The 23,549-nt window shown below is 43.1% G+C and overlaps 1 protein-coding gene and 1 non-coding gene across 2 annotated transcripts; one reads left to right on the top strand and one right to left on the bottom strand.

The window, feature by feature from the left end:
• The first annotated feature begins 12,238 nt into the window (after positions 1–12,238).
• LOC113242287 (U8 small nucleolar RNA) lies at positions 12,239–12,372 on the top strand. Its single transcript, XR_003311855.1, has one exon. It is a non-coding gene; the product is annotated as a U8 small nucleolar RNA (small nucleolar RNA).
• Positions 12,373–17,696: 5,324 nt separating this feature from the next.
• On the bottom strand, positions 17,697–19,352 carry LOC113242191 (melanoma-associated antigen B18-like). Its single transcript, XM_026480158.4, has 2 exons — positions 18,309–19,352; positions 17,697–18,186 (listed from the first exon to the last, which is right to left on the bottom strand). Exon 1 carries the CDS (start codon positions 19,328–19,330, stop codon positions 18,329–18,331), a length of 1,002 nt encoding a protein of 333 aa, XP_026335943.1. The 5' UTR covers positions 19,331–19,352; the 3' UTR covers positions 17,697–18,186; positions 18,309–18,328.
• Between the last annotated feature and the right edge of the window lie 4,197 nt (positions 19,353–23,549).

Raw genomic sequence — 23,549 nt, 5'->3', positions numbered from 1 at the left:
GTCTGTTGATGGACACTTAAGTTGCTTCCATATCTTGGCTATTATAAATAATGCAGTTAACATAGGGATGCATATATCTTTTTGAATTCGTGTTTTGTTTTCTTTCGGTAAATACCCAATAGAATTATTGGACCCTGTGGTATTTCTAATGTTTTGAGGAATTCCATACTGTGTTCCAGAGTTGCTGTACCCATTTACATTCCCACCAACAGCACACAACCGTTCCTTTTTCTCCACATCATCGTCAACACTTGTTATTGTCATTTTGAGTGTAGCCATTCTAACAGGTGTAAGGTGATACCTTGTTGTGGTTTTGATTTGCATTTCCCTGAAGATTTACGATGCTCAGTATCTTTTCATGTGTCTGTTGGCCACCTGGATGTCTGCTTTGGTAAAATAGCCATTCAGTTCTTTTGGGGCCTCTCGCCATTTTTTGCACATGTGGGTTTGTCCTGTAGATTCTACCATTTATCAAGTCTCATGTGGACACCCACACTGGGGTTTAGAGCACTTAGGGAGCAAGGAGGATCTCTCCCCTTGTTGTCATCAGAGCAACTGTGAGCAGAGAGAGGTCAGGAAGCAGGGACTGACTAGTGGGCAGACAGCTTTGACTGAGTTCGTTGTGAGCACCCCCTCCTCTGGCGAGTGAACTACCAGTCAGGGCAGGTTGTGCCCTGGCGGGGTGTAAATGGGGACTCTCCATGGTCTAAATGGTATCTGGAATTCTAGTGAGAAAGACTTAATTCTGACAGTCTATCCTTAAATGTGGAAGGAGTAACCCAGAAGTAAGTAAGTCCACAGGGTCTGAAGTTGAGGGGAAATGGAGGAAGATGGTGCTGTCTTGGTTATCATCATCCATTGATATGCTCGTGATCATGGGCAGCTCTCAGCCCGGAACAAGGCCTGCCTTTACCTTGGTTTTACATTCTTCCTTCCAGGTACCCTCAACTTTGACAGAGCGAACAGTTCTTACATACTTACTCAAATGTTTCATGAACCTGTCAACAGGTAACTACTTTAGGCTTAGAACCTTGGTATACAAGGGATGAAGAAAGACTGAGAGAGTTAATATGCAGGTTAAAAAAAAAAAAGTCAACCGTATTTAAGATTTTATTTATTTATTTGCTGAGGGCCGGGGGGGGGGGGGGGAGGAGCAGCAGGCAGAGGGAGAAGGAGGCTCCCCGCTGAGCAAGGAGCCTGATGTAGGACTCGATCCCAGGACCCTGAGATCATGACCTGAGCCGAAGGCAGACGCTTAACCGACTGAGCCACCCAGGCGCCCCTTGTCTTCATTTTCTCCTGCTGCTGCATAACAACTCAGCACTGATTTAGCAGGATAAACACAAATTTATTATCTTGTGGTTTCTAGGTGCAAGATGTCCAGGTAAAAGTCAATTGTGGTCTCTGCTTTCGAGTCTCACCTAGCTGCATTGAAGGTGTCGTGTGAGCTGTGTGGTCATCTGAAGGCTAAACTAGAGGTAAATCTAAGCTCCCTCACATTGTTGGCAGCGGTGCTCCGAAGTTTGTGTTTTTGCTGTTGCGGTTGGTGTTGCTGGCTGTTGGTTAGAGGCCAGGCTGCAGTTCCATGACGTGGGACCCATCCCACACCGGCCCTCTCCACAGGCACTTGACAGCATGACAGGCTTTTTCTTCAGGGCCACCTGCGTAGCAAGAGCATTTCTGTTAACAAAATGGAATGTTATATAATATCCAGTGTCAGGGGAGTCCTATATCCCCTTTGACATACATAAGGGCAAATAAAAATTTAAGGAAAAAGTACAAATATTAAATTGTGTACACCTGAAACTAAACATACTATATGTCAATTATACCTCAATAAAAAAATATTCAATTCTTCCTCGTGCAAATCAAGAAATGAGACTTCTTTTAGAGCATTTATTTTAGAAAACTTGTGAAAACTTTCTCTGCTTCACTCTTAAGAGCTGATGACACTTCCTGCCAGTCTATAGCCTAGGAATTTTTTCTCAAGTAACTGGGAGTCGGGCCCTTGAAATGTAAACATTAAGTAAAAGAGCATCCCTATCTCCCAGTCTCCATGAAAGTTTAACTTCAGCGCCTCTCTCCAAGTTGTAAAAAACTGGCTCCTGTCATAAAGAAATGAGAACTTGTTTTTCTTTTTTCCATTTGGATAAAGGCAATTAGCTAACAAAGGTGCTCTCCCCCGCCCTAAATTAGCAGGTGATTTTAGGCTGAACTCTGTGTAGTAAATGGTGCTGTCAAGTCCTCTTACTTGAGGAATGGTTACTATTAGCTTAAGATCACGGATGTGATGGGTTATATCTATTTGGCTCTATAAAAGGGTGCTATAACTTTGTCTTTAACAATGTGATGGGTGTCACATTCTGGTTCAATGCCTATTAAATAATACAACAACTGTTTTCTCTCCTATGTTTTGTGGAGAGGCATTTCTGAGGTGGCAGGAGATTCTGTTTTCAGTTAATTACCCCAACAAATTTGGCCATGAGGATAAGACTTCTGGAAGTTCCTGAATCGCGTAAATAAGAAATTCTGTGGACACACAATGGTCAGGTAAGAGACCTTAACTTCTAAAGTCTCCCTTCTAACTCTCCGCTCTTTTGGAAACTAACCTCTCTGAATTCAAGATCTACGGGATCTAAAATACCATTAGGATCACCGTTAGCTTTGATTTTGGAAAAATACGGGAAGCTGGGAATGTTACCTACATTTCTTTGTCCTCTCTCTGTCAGTCACATTAGGAATAGTATACCTATAAGAATCTAGTCCTGCAGTGGCCTGAGGACACTTCTTTTAATTTGTATGAATTAATGTGTTTGCAGAGGTTCTCAAAAGGGCCTCATCGCAACCAAATGAGTTCGTTATTGGTATGTGTGGGATTCGTATAGGAAAGTTAAATATGAGTTGAGTTGAATAGCCAGAAGGAAAAATTGAAAAAAAAAAAAAGGGAAATAAAGGAATTAAACGCCCTTTTCTCAGCTATTCACACTGTCGTCTGCTGCCCACATTAAATCAGGTCCTGGAAGGAAGGAGGCAGTGATCATCTTTTAGATGCGTTGTTCCCTTCGTTAGTGGCTTTCCCTGCACAGAGGGACTAAGGCATGACTTTGTTGGCTGCTAATGAATTACCTGCCCTGAGGACACACATTTGTGTAGGTCATGCTCTAGCCCGAGTCCACTTTATGTCTTAGCCAAGGTTTGCCCTACAAGATTTCTTCGTGTCATCCATCCACACACCCAGTAGATAGATAGGAAAGCAATATGATAAAGAAACGTGATTACGGAATAATAATTGAGAGCTTGAAAAGTTGATGCCCTCATATGAAGGCAACAGGATCAAGAGTAGTTCAACTTGTCACTTGGGACAAAGCAAACAAACAAAAAAAGGTGTTAAGCTAATGAATGTCAGTCAGTATGGGAAGGTTAACCAAAAGACCATGTAACTTACGTTTTTCTTACCTCAGTATGAGAAAAAACAGCCCTTCCTATGAGGACCACCAGCACTTTTTTTTTTTTTTTTTTCAGGTGGGGCAGCCTGTTTATTGACCAGACAGGTAGTGGCCGCGAGCAGTGTGGGAGCTGGGCTACAAGCTGAGGTAATACCCTTCCCTGCACCGCGGGTGCCCTGGGGGCTACACGGCCCCCAACAGGTAGACCTGCTCTGAGAGGCAGGGCCTCATGGCCCAGCCAGCAGCTCCCGGTCTGGAGCAAAGCTGTTACCTAGGAGGACAGACCAAGTGTCACCCCATTCACTTTGGGATGCACGTTCTCTCCAGCCCCAATATATAGAGATAATAAACAAAGGCTGGCTATTATTCCTCAAGGCTTAAAAACAAACAGTCATGTACAAACTCCAAAAACTCAGACTATACCCTTTGACAGGCATCTCTTAATCAATCAGATTTGGATACTAGATAATGGCTGTGGGTATCTGTGTTTCACATGTGGGAAAAATTATTTGGGGGAGACGGAGCAGTTGCTGAAGGGCCTAAGCCACCATGTAGATGTTACTTATATGACTAAGGGAAACTCAAGAGAAATACAACCCTTAGTTAAAAATTTAGATTACCAGGCTCTAGAGTTGGGTAATATTTTATAAGGAATTACAAAAATAGTACTCAGATAGTTAACTTAGGCAATAAAGCATCGCAACAATTTGTAAAATTCATATTTGATGAAGTTTTGCATGTTGATAAGAATCTGCTTCAGCCATCCACTATTATTTAAAGGTTTCTTCCCCCAAGGCAAATAATGTACAGAATTTATCCTACTTTATTTTTGTAATTGCCTCGTCTTATAATTTACCATGGACTTGGTGGCTATTTAGATGGCTGCAGCTTGCTAGATGGCTGCAGCTTGCCCAGAGAAAGGGAGAAGTGGCAATGGAGAGAATTTGTAAGACTGTACTGTTACTATTTTGTAGTAACAAAGGTAGGGTATTATAAGGATAAATAAAGTTATATTCTTCTGGTGCCACAATAAAGGGGGGGGGGGAGACTCATCCCCCCTCCTTTTTAAATAGCATTTACTTTAGAAAAAGTATAAACAGAAAACCTTTCTCTTGGAAAAGCTGAAGAAGCTTCTTACCAATGTTGGAATGGTTTCCTTTGGATAAAGGCTATCACAGAGGACCACCCCAGTGACCAGGTGCATTTAGGAAGAAATAGGTGTGACGCATGGAGACATCAAGTCAAGTCCTCTTCCTTGTGGACTACTTTTCCTTCTGGAGAGAATGTATAGAAAGGGTTGTATCTGCTTGGCGACACAGAATAAGATTTCTTTTTGACTTTGCTTTTTCTTCAGTTACTTGCCTAGGAAGTACATCATAGTCCAGTGTAATGCTTATTCAGTAATAAAGCTTTGTTCTCTCCTATATGATAATGTTGAACACTACCTGAGCCCTGTGATCCGGACCGACAGTGAAGGTTAAGAAGTCCACCTCCTTTGTGTTCCAGGAAACAGCTGGCCTCAAAGATCCATTCTCCATATGAGTTAGATAAGAGACGCGGCTGCTCCTTTCTTTCTTGACCTATGACAAGGCCAGACACAGATACTCAAATCCCATTCTTGGCCTCGTAAATGGTTAGCCCAACTTTGCTTAAGCTTCTCTTCCTCCTCCAGACCCACCCTCAGCTGAGCCAGCATATAACCCCTCTTGCGAATAGGCTGTCCTCAAACATTCTCTAATCTTCTGTCCAATCACACCATCCTTTATCCTGCTTCCCCACATACACAGCTTTGTGTATCCTCGCTTCAAATGGAAAACTCTTTTGGCCTAACTAACGCTCAACATTCTCGCAGATCTTATGGGCATATATTCTCCCTACTGCAATAGTTCCCCTTATGAAGGAAGGTCTCTCCTTACTAAGTCTGATTTGTTTTTTATTTTACATCTATTTTGTGGAGATGAATTTTTGAGTCAGCATGGTAGTTTGCTTCTCATTTCCCCAACACATGTGGGGGTGCCATCTCATCACCTTCGCTAGAATGTTGGTTAGAAGCAAGTCACAGGCCCTACCTAACCTTAAGGATAAGAGTACACAAACATCATCACCAGGAGGTGGGTATCATAGGAGCCCCAAGAGGTTCTGTCTGCCCCCGTCCACCCTCTGGGCCCCAATGTCTCATGTTCCTACTTTATGTAAAATTAATTCACCCTCTCCCCAGATCCCAAAACATCTGATCCTACTACAACATCAGCTCAAAATCCAAGTCTCAAATCTCTAACACATGCAATGTACAGTGGCAGGAGAGGAGTAGGGTCACATCTGTAGACACTTTTGTAGAGAAACAGGCACATGGGAACTACAAGAGTCGGTGGACAACAGCACTTAACAACTATTGTCAGTTCCTTGATTAGATGTCACAGCCTAATTCCCCAGGCGATCACCTCCATCCTGGGGTTCTTGTATCCATGCTCTGAGTCATCCTTCTTTTTTAAGTAATCTCTACACCCAACATGGGGCTTTAACTCACGACCCCGAGATCAAGAATTCTATACTCTACCGACTGAACCAGCCAGGTGCCCCTCATCTTTCCTTCTTTTTTTTTTTGATGGAAGATAGCATGGATTTGGTGTTGAGAATATAAAACAATTACTTTGCAAACCGTGATCAAATGCACAGAGGCAAGGACTCGTAACACCTGCCTTGCCTCTCCCAGAGCCTTACCTCATCCACCACATAGCTAAGCTTAAAACTTCCTTTCCACTGAAAAACTGGTTTTCCAAATGTCCAAATGGACACTTACCTGCTCTCACCTGGACTTGCAACTCTTCCATCCTTCTTATACTACCCTGGTATCTCGTAGCTTCCAGCTGCTCCTAGACACAAAATCCACAGCAACCTCAAGAATATCTACATGTCTTCCAAAGAGCATGTGTTCAGCTAATGTTTAGAGAATGAATAAATGAGCCAATGAACATGTTATCTCATTTAAGTTTTAATTTCTCCTGCATTCTTGGGTAAGTTAAGCAAATTCATATTTGCATCTTTTAATTTTACAGAGTGACGGACTGAAAGTATTACGAAAGCCATGAGTCATCTGTCTTTGAAACACCCACTCAGTGCAGTGATACCCTGTTCTGTATCATAAGAGGGAGGAGTTGCCAGATTTCTTTTGAAACTACATATCTCCTACTCTTAAACCTGACATACAGCAATAAGAGAGTTCTGGTCCAAGCAGGCAATGTAGGAAGACCCTGAACTCACCTCCTCTATGGAGACACCAAATCTATACCTATTTATGGAACAATTCTTTCTGAAGCAGAACTAAGGGCTGAGCTTTGGCACAAGAAAAGACCACGAAGAGAATGGCAAGAGAGATGAAGTGACGGGACACGGTAGTGTTGAAGGGAGGGGACAGACAACATGAAAGTATAGCATAATGTAGTATCTGGGTGTGGAGAAGGGGAGGGAGGTAAAGACAGTTTGGGGCTGGGGAGAAGGAAAGTGGAATGAATATGGGTGAGCAGGGAAGGGATAGTGTAGTGTTGTGTGTGTGTCGGACAAGGGGTAGTATAGACTGCACAGAGAAGGAAGGGGAAGGAATAATGTATTTTGTGTGTGTGTGGTTGAGGAAAGGGAAGAGAAGGGAGAATATAGTGTGAGAAGAAGGGGAAGTGAAGGGAAGGGACCACCTAGAATGTGTATGTGCAGAAGGAAAGGGGAGAGAAAGGAATAGACGGTTTGGGGGGGGCAGGGAGGGAAGCAACAGTATAGAGTGTGTGCCTACAGAAAAAAGGCGAAGGTAGCACACGAGAGGGAAGGAATAGTGTAGTGTGTGTATAGGAAAAAAGGAGGGGATAATGTAGCATGTGGAGATGGGAAGGGAGGCAAGGGCTAGTGTTGTGTGTGTGTATGGTGAAGGGAAGGAAGGCATAGAACAGGGTAGCATGGGTGAAGAGGGAAGGGAAGAGAAAATGGGAAAGGATAGTGTAATCATGTGTGGAGATGGGAAGGAAAGGGAGAGTATAGTGTTGTGTGTGTAGAAAAAACGGGAAGAGAACAAAAGGAAAAGTGTACTGTGCGGAAGGAGGGGAAGGGACAGTGTAGTGTGGGTGAGGTTGAGAAGAGTGCGGAGAAGGGCAGAAATGGGATGGTGCTGTGCGTGCCGAAGGGATAGGAATGGAAGGCGTGGGGGGGGGGGGGCAATCCCGAGACTGTGGTCTTCAACCACAAACTAAAGAAACCAGCCAATGCTTGCTACAAGTCCCTTTTGCTCTCTCTCCCTGACTTCTGAAAGCCTTGTTCTATTGGTACGGGAAGGAACTGTGGACATTCTAATTGACCTTTCTCAAACCTCCCGGACTTCACTCTTTCTGGTCTCTCCGTGGGCACTTGGGCCCCACATCTCTGGGCGTGAGCTTCCTGAGCTCCCACAGATGAAGTGCTTCCCCTCAGCCTGCATGGCATTTGCCCTTCATGGAGGTCACGCCCAGGAGTGTCGTCCAGAGACCAGTCTCGGGCAATTGCTGCCACCATTCAAGCTCCCGTCCTTTGAAGTTAAGGCAAGAGACTAGCTCGGAGGTGTTCAGAAGCATTCCAGAAGGTCACGAGGAAGAGTTCCTTGTGTTCTTTTCACTATGTCTGTCTGCCTTCGTAATGAGTGTTCATTTTCTACTTGAGCACAAGGAACTGTACCAACGAAGTTACCTTCTTGATGAGAAAGTCTCAGTGTGGTTATGCACAGATATCTACCAGTTGTGTGTATCTGTGAGCATGCATATCTATATATACGCACTCTCGAAAGTTTGCTGAAAAAAAAATACTAGCCTTACTAAGTGTGATTTACTGTGATATTCGCTAATTCTACTTAAAATAACAATAAAGGCCCGTACTTACCTGTAAGGAGGTTTCGGATGTGCTGTCTCTGTATAACCCCATGGGTGCTGAGAGCGGTGTTCTCTGGTGCTCAGATTCACACAATGAAGGAGTAGAAACTGTTTGTCCCAAGACACACTGGGAACATATAGGGAGGGACAGAACTTGAAAATTTTTCCTCTACTGATGTTGTCCTGTGCATTTATTGCAGACTACAGAACCACCCCAACTTTAAGACACCTCACCTCCACCACGTACTAGGGGAAAATACTTACCAGTCACCTCTCTGATCAAAGACTTAAACGTTTTGTTTTCTTTGCTATATAGCTAAAGACACTTTTATCCCATGCATATCATCCCCCACCCCCCAAAAATGTTCTATTTAACAGCAAGAAACAATCTAATTAGAAAATGAGCATAAGGCTCGAACACAGTTCACCAGAGGGGATATATGGATAGTAAATAAGGAGATGACAAAATACATCATTATCCATTAGCATAATGTAATTTTAAGCCACAGCAACATACTGCCACCTACCTACTAGAATAGGTCAAGTATAAATTACTGACAATAGCAAGTGCTGTTGTGGGTATAGAACAACTAGATAGATAGGACATTCACTGATGGTGAGAATGTGACATGGTCCAGGATCTCTAGAAATCAACTTGTTTCTTACCAAGTTAAACATATACTTACCGTATGACAGAACAAGCCGCTTCTGAAAAATGAAAATAGATGTTCACACAAAACACCATACACAAATGTACGTAACAACTGTATTTGTAATAGCCCCAAACCAGAGAGAACTCCAATCTCCTGCAGTGGATAAATGGCAAAACTGCTAGAATACTATTCAGCAATCAAAAGGGATATACTATTTATCCTCACAACTTGGGTGGGTCTCAAGTGCATTATGCCAACTGAAAAAGTCGATTTCATAAAATTACATAAATTTTTAATTCCAATTGTGTAACATTTTCAGAAAAGAAAAATTTTACTAATAGAGAATAGATCAGTGGTTGCCAAGGATTACATTTGCTGTGATTATAAAGAAGGAATATTAAAAATAGAACTACCCTGTGATCCAGTAATCACACTACTGGGTATTTACCAAAAAAATACAAATACAATAATTCAAATATGATACATGCACTCTGATGTTCACTCTAGCATTATTTACAATAGCCACACTATGGAAGCAGCCCAAGCGTCCATCAATTGTTGACTGGATAAAGACGACGTTGTGTGTGTATGTATGCATTTTGTGTGTATATATATATGCGTGCATGCATACATACCCACAATGGAATATTATGCAGCCATATAAAGGGAACGAAATCTTGCCATTTGTAATGATGTGGATGGAGCTAGAGTATAAAGCTAAATGAAATAAATCAGGGAAAGACAAATACCTTATGATCTCACTCATATGGAATTCAGAAACAAAAGACGAACAAAGAAATAGACTCTGAACTATAGAGAAGAAACCGATGGTTATTACCAGAGGGGAGCTGAGTGGGGGAATGGGGATTAAAGAGTACACTTATCATGATGAAAAAAAATAAACCCCGAAAGAGAAGGAACATACAGAGTTTCTTTGGGGTTTGGGGAAATTTCTGTGTCTGTATTCTGGTAGAATTCATACAGATTTACACATGGGATAAAAATGTCTTTAGCTATATACCAAAGAAAACAAAACATAACAAAAAGCACTGATTGCCTGTCTACTTGAGTCTGGTGAAATGCAGACTTGATTGCTGTTAAAGACTACTCTACCAATGTCAATCTACGAGTTCTGGTAAATGAACTATCACAATGTAAACAGATTTGTTTGGCTGCACTGGTTGTAAGAGCCACAGAAACACTGCACTATTTTTACAATTTCTATGTAAGTATAAAATTATTTCAAAATGAAAGACTTTAACCAGTACAATTATTAGTGTTTGCCAATATCCAGTTTTATGTCCTTCTGGGACACAATTTCTGGGGTCTAACTGCAGTTTATTGAGCCAAATGATAATAATATGCTTCTGATAGATGCAGTGATTTTAAATAAAATGCAGAGCTATACAAAGATTGAGACTTACTTATGCAAATGTGGGAGGAGAGGGAGGAGTAATCTCTGTTGTGATTGGTGGAAAAAATAAAGCAGCAGTCACAAATAAAAGGGGAAAACCTGTGAAAGGGAGAATATACAACTTCTATTAGATTTCTAATACAGGGAAACGAACCTTATTTCCTGTCCCCTTCACCGTACATTACTCTCACTCAGTTGCCTCTTAGGCGATAAATGCATCTTCCTTAGAAACACAAATCCTCCCCACACTACACAGTGAGTAGTGATTTACATTGTGCTACAGATCAGGTGATAGCCTGGCAAAGGCTAGTACAGATTTGTTTCTTTTCAGTACATCCACTCTAGGTTATTACAACCATAAAGATACAGCTCTGGACTCCATGTATGCCTGTCATCCGTGGTCAGTTTAATGAACAGTGCCATCGTCACAGATTCTCCATCCACCCTACAAATGTCTGCATTCTCAGTCAACCTCTTATCCTAGGGAATAGGTGGTGGCAATAGAGGCCACCAAATACAGCCAGAGGACATGTGGCCTCTGGTGTGCCAGGAGCCCAAGAACCAGGGAGGACAGCCTGAGTTGCAGGTACCATCTAGATCATCTTTTCCAGACATGTCCACACGCGGCCCTTTATCTGTAGAACCACTGAGGCAATTGGCCTAAGCCTATCTCCCCTCGATTTCCACCTCCCTGCAGTGGTAGGCCCCTTCCGCTGCTCACGGGTACCGTTGGCCCGTCTCAGCTGTCATCACTTAGCAAACCTACCCACTCATACTGCCCCAAACTCAGCAGACGAGGGAGAAATGCCAGTCTCCTGCAGCCATCAACACTGTGCCCAGCCTGCAACACTGGCGAGGCTGCCGTGAGCCACCACAGTAGCCGAGAGATGTAGCCCTCCCAGGATCCAGCATGCAGCATCACCGCGTGATGCAGGAAAGCCATCTGTGGCTCGCCCGACTTTGGGCAAAGAGACTTCAGAGGCAGGGTGGGGTGTCTGGCACACCTCTAGTCCTTCCATCCAGCAGACCTGCCCACTGGGGCCACCTCACAACTTCAGCTGGTGGTGACAATTCAGAGACTTGCCAAGCCTGTTAACAGAAGTTCTTGGACCCTCTACCCACATTTCACCTCTTCTCCTTATGGTTCTTTGTCCACTTTATGCTCAACTCTCGATCCAGAATGCTGACCACCAGCCCTGCCCTGGGCTCTCCAGATGACGTTTTACACGTGGTCTCTCTCTCATGGGCTCTGGCAATTGCGCTGACCTCTAACCTTCACTAGCTAAGGGTGTCCTGCCTGGCTCCACTGCTCAGCAACTGATCCTTCTGTCAAGTCCTTGCTTTTATAAGTAAAGGAGGAATGCCTTTTTCAAAATATAAAAGTATGCTGAGAAAAATCCAGGCACTCAAGACATTAATGCAGGAATCCCACTCTATAGGGGTAAGGGATTCATTGAATTTTATATTCAACCTGTTTGGAAAAAAGGAAAGCAATATTGAGACCATCTTTCACCCCAAAGTTTGACCAAAATTTCGAAGTGTGATAAATAAAATGCCTAGGAGGACATAAGGCACTCACACACATTAACTGGACACACTGTGAAGTGGTATAGCATTTTTGGAACAGAAGTTCAACAATACTTGTAAAAATTCCCAATCTTCACACTCACCCGCTTTAATCAGGCTTGCACTTTGCTATGTCTTTCCTATGAGAAAGCACGCACATTTGCCCAAGATTTCATGTTCGAAGATGTTGATTTCAGTCCTGTTAATCACAGCAACAGATGGGAAACAATTTATATGCCCATTAGGAGGAGAATGGTTAAATTAATTATTGCACAAACATAAGTAGGATGATCCTTACCTGGTCCTTTTGGGGGGAGGGCTTGGAACTAGATGATTGGAGTTTCCAACAATACATGATTAACGTCTCTGTGTAATCAAGACTTACAATGCCCTGATTGCTCCTATCTTCTTCCTGACGAGGTCTCCTTCAATAGGCCAAAAGGTCTATGAAAAGATGCTCAACATCGTTAACTATGAGGGAAATGCAAATCAAAGCCACAATGAAATATCACCTCATATCAGTTAGGATGGTTATTATAAAAAAAAAAAAGTGTTGGCGAGAATGTGGAGAAATTAGAGAAATTGAAGCCTTGCACACCGTTAGTAGGAATGTAAAGTGGTGCAGCCACTATAGAAAATAGCATGGAGGTTCCTCAAATAATTAAAAATAGAACGACCATATGATCCAGCAATCTCATTCCTGGGTATAAATACTCAAAAGAATGGAATTCAGGATCTTAAAGAGATATCTGCATTTTTGCCCTCCTTGTAGTACTATTCACAATAGCCAAGTTCTGTAAAGAACCTAAATGTCCATTGAAGACAAATGGATAAACAAAATGTGATAAATATATACATGCATGTCTTTAAGATTTACTTATTTATTTTAGAGAGAGCACGTTCGGAAGTCGGGAAGGGGAAAAGGGAGAGAGAATCTCAAGCCGACTCCCCGCTGAGCACAGAGCCCCATGCAGGGCTCAATTCCACAACCCCAAGCACCATGACCTGAGTCGAAACCAAGAGCCAGCCACTTAACCGACTGAGTCACCCAGGCGCCCCGTATGTTTTAATAAATATATACACATTCATACACACACACAGTTGATAAAGGAAATTTTCAACTTACATGTTTGTGGGCCCTGCTCCTAGGCTCCTACAGAAGCTTTAACACTGACCAAGGTCAAAATGACTCGGCAAAACCTTGAAACATGAGCTCTATTTCTGCCCCGAACACACTGCACACCTGCTCCGCTAAAACAACGAGGAAAGGAACATTCCAAACATGAAGGGAAAAAAAACCTCCCTGGTTCCCGTAAGATGAAAGTCACAGCCTTGCACATACTAAAAACATAAGGTAAAGTCTGTAACTTTCTGTAATGTCCTTTGCCACGATGATTTGTCATTCTTTATGTAAACAAAAGCCATATCTACCCCTGCAACAAATGTTCTTGCCCTGAAGCGCTCTCTTTTTGAAGATTGTGTATCCAGGGAGCTGTCCTAACTTGGGCTCAAGTAAAACTCCTTTCCTTTTCGCTTAAAATTAAAAAAAAAAAAAAAAAAAGATCTGTTCGTTTTGCGTCAACACAGTGGAGTATTATTCTGCCTTAAAAGAGGAACTCTTGCCCTTTGCGGCAGCGTGGGTAACCCTGAAGGACGTTATGCTAAGTGAAATGAGCCAGTCACAGGACAAACACTGCGCGGTTCCACTTACATGAGGTACCTAAAGTCATCATAGTTGTGGAATCAGAAAATAGGACTGTGGGCTGGGAGGAGGGGGAAATGGGGAGTTGTTCTATTGACAGTTTCAGGAAGGCAGGATGAATGAATTCTAGACATCTGCCGTACAACACTGGGCCTACAGGTAACCGTACTGTATTATACACTTGAAATTTTGAGAAATTTCATATGACGTGTTTTTAGAAAAACAAAAAACCAAAGGGACACAAGGAACCTTCTGGAGGTGATGGGTATGTCTGCTACCTTGATCGTGATGATGATTCCACGGATGTGTACATATGTCCAAACTCATCAAACTATACAGATTAAGTATGAGCTGGTTTTTGTATATCTCAATAAACCTGTTTTAAAAGAAGAAAGAATTCTAGGGCTCAGTTAAAGGAGTGTGGTGGATCTATAGGTCCCGTCATGGAAATATCTTGTGTTCACTATATTAAGTCAAGGTTAAGAGGCAGAACAATATGTACATTGTTCATGACAAATCTTAAAAATTCAATATATTTTTATAGCACATCTACATAAGAAAAAGCCTCAGGTCAGCTTTAAAACAACACACACCACATTGTTCATTGTGATTACCTCTGAGGATGGGGCTGAACTTTGGGGAAAGGGGAGATTGTAATTAATGTGTACTGTTCGAAGTTTTTACAAGAACCTTCGTTATTAAAATATTTAAATACATCTCACCACAAAGATAGTAGCTGTGTAGTAATCAGATAGAGTGACTGATGGCTAATCCAACAGCAAACCTGCCAAGGCTCAAAACAACAAACGTTTGTTTGTCATACACATAGTCCGATGTGAGTTGGCAGGGGGCCTCCTCCGTCAGATGACCCAGGGGTCCAGGCAACTCCCATCAAATGGCTCCACTTCACAACAAGGGTCTCCGGGTTTGCTGCTGAACAGAACAGAAAGCATGGAGGAGGCCTACTGGCTCTCAGAAACCTTGGAGGTGACAAACACTGTGTCTGTTCTTGTTTCACTGTCCACGGTAGTCGCATGACCCTTCCTAAGTAAGGTGGGAATGTAGTCTCCCCGTGAGCCCAGGAAGAAGACCAAGACATGACGTCCATGAGCACTTGCAGCCTCTCCCATAAATTGTAACATGGTAGGTGCTCGACAGAGAGCAACTATTAGAATTTGTTATGAAAACAGCCCTCTTCCTGGAGTTTCTAAGGAGGCCAGTTTGCCTTGCAATTCTTCCATCTTTTTCCAATCCTGCTATGTGGCTGGTGCTTTCAAAGACTGGATCACATTTCATTTTCAAAAGCGTCCTGTAAAATCTCAGTAAGGAGGGCTCACCTTTTAGGGGCGCCTGGGTAGCGCAGTCGTTAAAGCGTCTGCCTTCGGCTCAGGGCGTGATCCCGGCGTTCCGGGATCGAGTCCCACATCAGGCTCCTCCGCTGGGAGCCTGCTTCTTCCTCTCTCACTCTCCTGCTGTGTTCCCTCTCTCCCTGGCTGTCTCTCTGTCACATAAATTAAAAAAAAAAAAAAAAAAAAAAAAAAAAAATCTTTAAAAAAAAAAAAAAAAAGGAGGGCTCACCTTTTGCACTCAATGGCACCTTCCTGTGCTCACCTCTTAGATGAATTCTAGAATCTCTATAGGATGAGAATGGTCTCCCTCTATGGAAGCATGGTCAAAACTTGTGAGACTGGGCCATCCCTGGCATGACTGAACGTGCAGGACACTTTGACAGATGCCATTAGGCCCAAAGGCAAACCAGCATTTTCCTCTGGGGCAGGTACTGAGATAAGATGCAGCAGCAGGATGGCAAATTATTTTAGCCATTGCTGTTCCAAGACAGTATGTCTGTCAAGAAACCCTTTTTTTTCCCCCTTAGAAAAACTCTGGGTTCTGAGGAATTCAGCCTTAGTAGATGTTTGCTGCACAGGGATTTCTACGGTGAACAAATTACAAGGGAGGCTTTCATTACTGACCATCTGTGTAAGCTCAGTCACTGGTGTATGTGTTCAGTGGCCAGTCTCAAACACCACACTCCTGCAAAATCCTACTCACAGCATCTGTGCTGTTTACAAAACCCCCTATCTAACTTCGGTGACATCCCAAGAACCAGCATATTCTGTAAGTAAGACTCTAACCCCCCGTTCATTTGCAATACACTTCGAGACTGTTGTAGGGATGGGGGGAGGGATGCTGTGGTAAGCCGGGATCTAAACTTCACTGTCTATGGTTCCACTGAGGGATGGGACCTCCGAGGTCCACCTGCAGAGAGGTGGAAGGCTTTAAGGGAACGGCAGGTGATTCCAGACTGTCTTTATCACAAGAAGCGGGGTGCAGCCTCCAGCAGACACAGTGGTCAGCAAAGGAGGTTCCAATTCGGACAGGAGGGCACACTGAGGAACACACAGGAGACAAGGGTTGTAATGCAGGCAAGTGCTGGGACAAGAGGAGCCTCACTAAACAAAGCCCACAGATAACCCCCAAATCATGCCTTATTCTCATATCACCTTCCTTCATCAGGACTGCTTTTAGCACTGTGGCTAGAGCACCTGAGTTTTTAATGACCTGTGGTACACCTTGGACCAGTGAGAAGAATGGAACATGAAGAGACAGAAAGTCGCCCCAGGCTGGAGGAATGGAAAGGTGTGGGCCCCAGTCAAATACAACCAGGGATCAAGTCCTGGCTTTGCCACTTACCAGCCATGTGAACTTGAGAAAATTACAAGTTCTTCAGCTGCAAAGTATGTCTGGTAAGCCCCACCTGTGGGACTACTGGAATAAAAGCAGTGGGTGCGAGGCACTTGGCAGAGTAACTGGAAAGTAGTAGGTCTTCAGTGAATCCTAGTTATCATAGGATTTGATTTTTTTTTTTCTTTTACCTGCAGACAATACCATCCTTCCCTCTGGGGAGATTTATTTACTTCTTTTTTTATTTTTTTATTCAGGAGGTATCACAGAATATGCAGCTTTCTAGGACAAATAACACCAAATTAACGCATAATGCTGCTTAGCAAGTAAAACTAAAGAAAGTTTTCCCCAGTTCAGGATAAGTTACTTAACTGGGGTGTGGAAGAGTCTCCCCCAGCCAGAGGCAACTCAGATGTCCCAGAATGTGTCAAGGACCAAGCCCTTCCCAAGTGCCTTTCCTCCAAACCACCCCTATTTTCACTCATTTCACCACCACCAATTCAATCCTCCCTTAGAATTGGCAAAATTACACTCATGATAATCTAATTAAAATGCCCTTTAAATGCATTGGGACCTGGTTGCCCACCCAGTTCAGAGCAAAGAAAGCCGACACAGTAACCTCGCAGCACCCTACCTTAAAGGAGTAGCGCCCTTGCTCGGCAGTCCCTGAAGATGCTATGCCTAAAATGACGAGATTGTGCTCTTCGCCCAACTGCCCTTGAACAAGAACACAGGATACCTTCCATTTCTGCCTGTGGAGGAGGTCTTCCTCTGGTGTACTGACTATACCAAAATAATGTAAGAGCAGGTTTGCATTCCACTTGGCATTTCATGTCCTTCAACACCGAGAAACCATCTGTCTGTCTGGCCTCTGCTCGCCAGTCCCACAGCCCCATGTGGCCCACCATGCAGCTTAAACTAACAGTCTATCCCACTGAGCTACTCATAGTTTCCTAAAAATCCCAAACTGCCTTTCTTCAGGGAATTTATATCTTATTGTTCAGCCAGACACCCTCCCTGCCCCACCTCTCCCAACCCTCTCCCTGCCTCCTTACCTCTTTCCTCCTTATTGGTCCTTGAGGTCTTAAACGGTCCTTCACCATCTTCTTTATATGATTACTGTTCCTGGACTGCACAGTCTAAGGCCAGGAGAGTTTTACATCCCAGCTTCCCCTTTTCTAACACTGACTTTTACAGAACAGACGCTCAATTAGTATTTGGAAAATAAATGAGCCAGCAAGCATGAATTCTAGTATTTAAACACTTTATTTCTCCTCCATTCTTTAATAAGCCAAACAAATCCGTGTATGCATCTTCTATCCTTACAGAACAGACTAAAATATATAGGGGAAACCAAGACTGGAACCTCTTTTACTTCTTTCCCCTCCATTTTTTGATGCCAGTAATTTAACTGCTAAATTTTTTCGCATTTCCAAGGGAATGCCTGTTACAATGCCATTTTTATTGCTCTGTTTTGGTTACTATGAAAGGTTTCCCAATTTGTTTTACTAAATAATAAAACTCCTAATCTTAAACCTATTAAGTAGCAATAAACAACCAAAATCATTAATAAATTTAGACTGGAAAATTATGTAAACTTTGTTAAAGAAGTAACATTTGAAATATAACAAAAAGAAAAAGAAAGCAGAAGGAAGAGAGAAGAAAAAAGAAAAGGAAAAAAAACCTCTACATTTATGAGATATAACAGGAACACAAAGATGATATCCACTGTGTTCCTTCCAGATCCACCCTCGCCATCTATTACTTAGAACGTTGACTGCTTGGTCCTTCCACAAAGAAAACAATCTGCTTCAAACTTCAACATTTGATATAAAACCTAAAAAAAAAAAAAAAAAGGTGAAATTCCGCGTTACCAATACACAAGAGGAACACAAAGACGACACACGCCTCTCCAGCCCCGCCCCGCCCCGCCCCTCCGCGGTCAGAACAGCGATGCACCTGTTCAACCGGCACAGACTTCACTTAGACTGGGAGAAGCTGCCGGCCAAGGCCCGGGCACGCGCACTGGCCATGGCGGCGGTCCGAGCTCTGGCTGCGGCTCGGGCTCGGGCTCGCTCTTCCTCATCTTTCAGAGCCTCTTCATACCACGACGGGAAGGCACTGGGGACGGTATCATGAATCTTGGCCAAAAACTCCAGGACTCTCATCTTGCTGGTCTCGGCGTAGGCTCGCGGGCCCCACAGGAACTCGAAGCGTGGGGGCTCGCTGCCGGGCGCCTGGCGGTACTCCAGGTACTTCAGCTGCACCAGATCTTGCGTGATGACCTTCTTGGGCTCCCCATAGATGAAGTGCTTCCTTTCAGCATAGACGCCCATCATATTCAGCACTTCCCAGACCTCCTCCTCGGGGGCGCAGCTGCCTTTCATGAAGATCACGCCCAGCACGATCATCAGCAGGCCGGTCTTGGGCATGTTCTCTTCTTCATGCATCGTGCCGTCGAAGGTGAGGTCTAGTTTGTTGACGAGGGTGTAGCAGTGCCGCACGGGATCCACTTCCTTCAAATCAACACCGAAGGCCAGCTCCATGTGCTCAGAGGCTCTCTTGAGGATCTCATTGAAATGATACTTGTACCTCTTGATGACAAACTTCAGCATGTCTGCCTTCGTAATTGGCTCTCTCTTCTTATACTTCTGCAGCAGGAACTGCACCAACAAAACTACCTTCTTGTTTAGTGGGTCTCTGCGTAAGACCTCAGCGCCGTTAGACGAGCTGGGGCTCCCCTCATCTTGGCTTCTGGCACCTTCATCTGAATCGGTGCATGAAAGAGCTGCATCAGCACTCACGGAAGATGGGCTTCCCTGAGGACGGCGAGGAGTCGCAGCACGTCTACCCCCAGAGGGGGGACAGGCGGCGGAGGAGGACTCTCCCGTAGCCTGAGCAGCCTCCAGAGCCTGGGTCTCACTGCGGGCCTGGCGGCGTTTCTCACGGGCACGGAGCTTACTCTTCTGACCTCTAGGCATGGTGACTCTGGTCAGGGCCAGCAGGCAGGAGTGCAAGTGGTTAGGAGGACGAAGAGGTCACCCTAGAATACGGAAGAAGAGATGGTGTGCATAGCCTCGATCAGGATATTCTACTTGGGCTCCAGAAAAGGTGCCTCTGCTTCTTCCCTTAAGGGTACTGTTTTAGGAACCCACAAAACAGGGGTGAGCAGGACTCCACGCACCTCCTCTTTTCTGCGGGGGCTTGTCACCTCAGTTCTAACTCAGAATGCTAAACTTGACTCCGGATCGGTCTTTTGAAACCTCCCTCTGCTGACTTGACCCTGCCCCTTCAGACAAAGACCTCCCATCCCACGAATGCCCACGGCGGAACTGAGGGGGCGTTAAGCCTAACAGCCACGCTTCAGGCACGAGTTCAGGGTGGGGGCGGGGCATGCCAGAGGAGGGCCGGGCTCTTTGGGCCACCTCGGTTCTGAAAGGAGTGCATCCCTTCAGGTCTAGCAAGTTACTCACCTTGACACCTGTCCAGTCCTGGGTCCCCTCCCTTTGCTGGCATGAGACCACACCTCTACACCTCTCCCACCGAGGACTCAGGCTCCGCTGCGCATGTAACGGAAGTCAGGGTGAGCACTTCCGGCCACGCCCACCTGGGCTTCCCAGCATAAAAGCTCACGTGGGGTTCTGGGGGACTGGTAGTGGAGGAATTATGCGGAAGTCAAATAGGGGTCCTTCCAAACTCCTGACAGGCAGGGCCTGGGACTTCTTCCTCTGGTGAAGTTAGCTCACATCAGACCAAGGCTTTCATTTCCCTCAGAACCCCAGTAGGAAGTAAGGCGGGTGCAGAGCCGAGCAGCCATAACTAGGACCTTCCAAGACTGACCGGGGCGGGAACCTCTCTGTTGCCCTTTCTTTTTGGGTGGGTTCTCCCCTCAGTCCTCACTCAGTGTCATACCTTGACTCCTTGTTGGTGCTGGGCTGTGTCTCTTCTGCTGACCCGAAGCCAAATCCATCAGGTAAGGCAGAAATCTGTAAATAATTTAAGGAGAATTGACATCTGTACAATATTCTGCTCACTTTAAATGAGCGTGGTGTATTATTGCTCTATTTGAGACTTCTTTGACCCAAGTCTATTAGTAACTTTCTTTTATATTTGCTTCCATTAAGCTCATGTACATATTTCTTAGGGTTTCTTTTTTAGGTGTATTTTGGATATTGCTACTGTTTTGAATGGTATATTTTCCATGATACATTCTGTTATTTATTGTGTGTGGCTAGACTTCTGATTTTGCTGTAGTGCTCTATATCAGTCTCCCGAAGTTCCTTATAAATTTGAGTATTTGACAGCCAATTTCTTTGGAGTTATTAATTAGGGGATCTTATTATCTCTTTTCACAATCCATAAATTTTATTTTGGTATTCCTATGTATGGCTCTATGCTGGCTATGCAAACCAGTCCGGGTTTGAACAGTAGAAATGGTACCACACCTCCATGTCCAGTTCTGACTTTGGTGGGAATGTTTTAACAGATCACACTTACGTATGTGTGCTGTTGATTTTAGAATACGGAAGTTCTATTCTATTATACGTTTGCTAACTAACAGTTACTAGTATGAACTGGTGACGGATTTTTATCAAAAGTTTTTCCCTTTACTTTCAGAACATGATAAAATGCTTTCTGTTCTGTTAACGTAGCAAATTCCAATTCACAGTTTTTTCTAATGTCATATGATCTTTGCATTCCTTGGACACAGCCTCTTTCTGCATTAATTCGCAGCTGTACCGGACATGCTATGAATTCATTTAGAATATGTCTATGAGTGAGCTTGACTCAAATATTTTTTTCTTGGGGCATACTTATCTGGTCTTTGTATCAAGGACAGTTAGCCTGTTAAAGTGTTTGAGTAATTTCCCATCTTCGTATATGGCTTGTAAGAGCTTACTTAATGTGCTGACTAGCTTTTCCTTCATCATTTGGTGTAATGACCTTTCAACCTGGCTGATCCTGGTACAGTTTGAGGGCAAAATTTGCCCTGAAAATACATCAGGACTACAGTTTCAGGTGCTGTTGTTCAATAAAAGTTTTATATTTTTTTATGAACCTATTTAGTGATTTCTGTTTTGCTAAAAATGCTTCCATTTTACTTGGGTTTTCAAATTTAAAGACATATTTATAATTAAATAGTTTTATTATAGAAAATTCTCCATCACATACATTACAAAGGATAAAATAACTCAATATACCTGATGCTCAGTATCATTTATCTTCAGTAGTTATACGAAGCTTGTTCAGATTAAGGTTTATTTACTTATTTGTCTCTTTGTTGGCAGAATTACTCCTGAAGTGACATTGTGTTAATTCCATCAGGAGACACATAACATCTGTTGTTTCCTTTGTGGTAATGTTGGCAATCACTGAGGATCATCAGTGTCACCCATTAATTCATTAGGGGCTGCTGAATTGTAATTCTGGAGTTCTGTCATTTTTCTGAGGTTATTAGCTGAAATATATCTATAGGTAGAACCTTCTGTTACCTTCCATTCTGTTTTCTTGACGTAAGACTTACAGTTGCCCCATTTTACTGCCTAGAGAGCTAGATATATAGATAGATAAAGAAAGCTAGATTTATTTATTTATTTTTTTGTCTAATCAATATCAGTAAACTCTAGCTCGGAATTGAATTTTTTGTAATTTTAAATAACAAAAAAATCTCGCTGGAGAACTAAATCAGTTAGTAACTGGATGAATAATTCATCCATTAATAATAATTATTAATGAGCAGCATTGGAATAATCCATGTTCAGGCCCTAGTCTTTGTCACATGACATATTATTTGTGCCTACAGATAGCTATAATTTCGGAAAATAGAAAATTTTACTATAATTTATTCAAAGCCAGTTTTCTTTGAAGGAATATACTTTCTATGTTCTTTCTATACAGCTAACCAACCAGTATGCCAGTTGAGTTTTTTTTCTTTATAAATTCTAATGTGGACATGGCAACTAGTTTGAGTGTTATTACTATCTTAGCTTGTATGCATGTACATAAAAGATAAAATTGAGTACTCCCTCTCTGGGGTCACAAATTTATTCAATATAGGGCTGTCCTAATAGACTCAGGACTTTATTCATTAATGTAGCCAATGCAGAAATATCTGACTTGTTTGAATAAATATGCTAACATGTACTCTCAATTTATTAAAGATTTTCCAACTTCTCATTTTACTTGTTAGTAAATTAAATACTTGGATTTTTGAATGAATACTTACTTCTTGAGTAGGTCATTTTTTAGACATGTTTCTAGTTTAATTAGCCTGGCAATACAAAATGTTGTTGAGCAAAGACACTGAAAACTATGGATAAGGAGTCAGGTTATAAAACCAGGTTTGTCACCATTCAGTTGTTAGAACTGTATCCCCGTGTGCCTTCACCCATCCTGCTCCTCTGTGAACGATGTAACAACACGTTCTCAAGCAGAAGTTACCTAGAATGATTTGGCCTCTGATGACAGTTTTAGCTTTCAGTGGCTGAAGACCTTGTTCACCTTTACCTTCTGCTCCAGTCCAACTTAGACAAACCGTCCCCTCTTAAACCTGCTGCCTCCAATACCATTTCAGCCATTTCAATGGCTACACTGCCAGTGAAGGACTGAATTTCTGAAGGCTTCCTCATCCCCATGCCTCATTCTCTTAGACATCAACTCCAGCCAAGATAACAATGTTTAGGAGACACAGGACATATCTGTTAGTGATCCAGGCTTATTCAGAAGAATGGATGCACTGTCTTTGGTGAGCACAATACCTGTGACACCATGCTCAGATTAACATAGCCAGGAACGCTATTTTGTGGGGGGTTTTGGTTTGTTTTTAATTTAAGTTTTAGTTAGTGAACATACAGTGCTGTATTGGTTTCTGGAGTAGAATTCAGTGATTCATCACTTACATACAACATCCAGCACTCATCACAACAGGTGCCCTCTTTAATCCCCATCACCCATCGAGCCCATCCCCCCCGTCCTCCCTCCATCAACCCTTAGTTTGTTCTCTATCATTTAGAGTCTCTTATGGTTTGTTTTGCTCTCTCCTTTTTTTCTTTTCCCCCTTCCCGTATGTTCATCTGTTTTCTTTCTTAAATTCCACGTATGAGTGAGATCATGTGGTATAAGTTTTTCTCTGACTTATTTCACTTAGCATAATACACTCTAGCTCCATCCACATCATTGCAAATGGCAAGGTTTCATTCT

The sequence above is a fragment of the Ursus arctos genome, chromosome X (assembly GCF_023065955.2).
Source record: "Ursus arctos isolate Adak ecotype North America chromosome X, UrsArc2.0, whole genome shotgun sequence".
Lineage (NCBI taxonomy): Eukaryota > Metazoa > Chordata > Mammalia > Carnivora > Ursidae > Ursus > Ursus arctos.
This window is presented reverse-complemented; position numbering and strand designations above follow the sequence as displayed.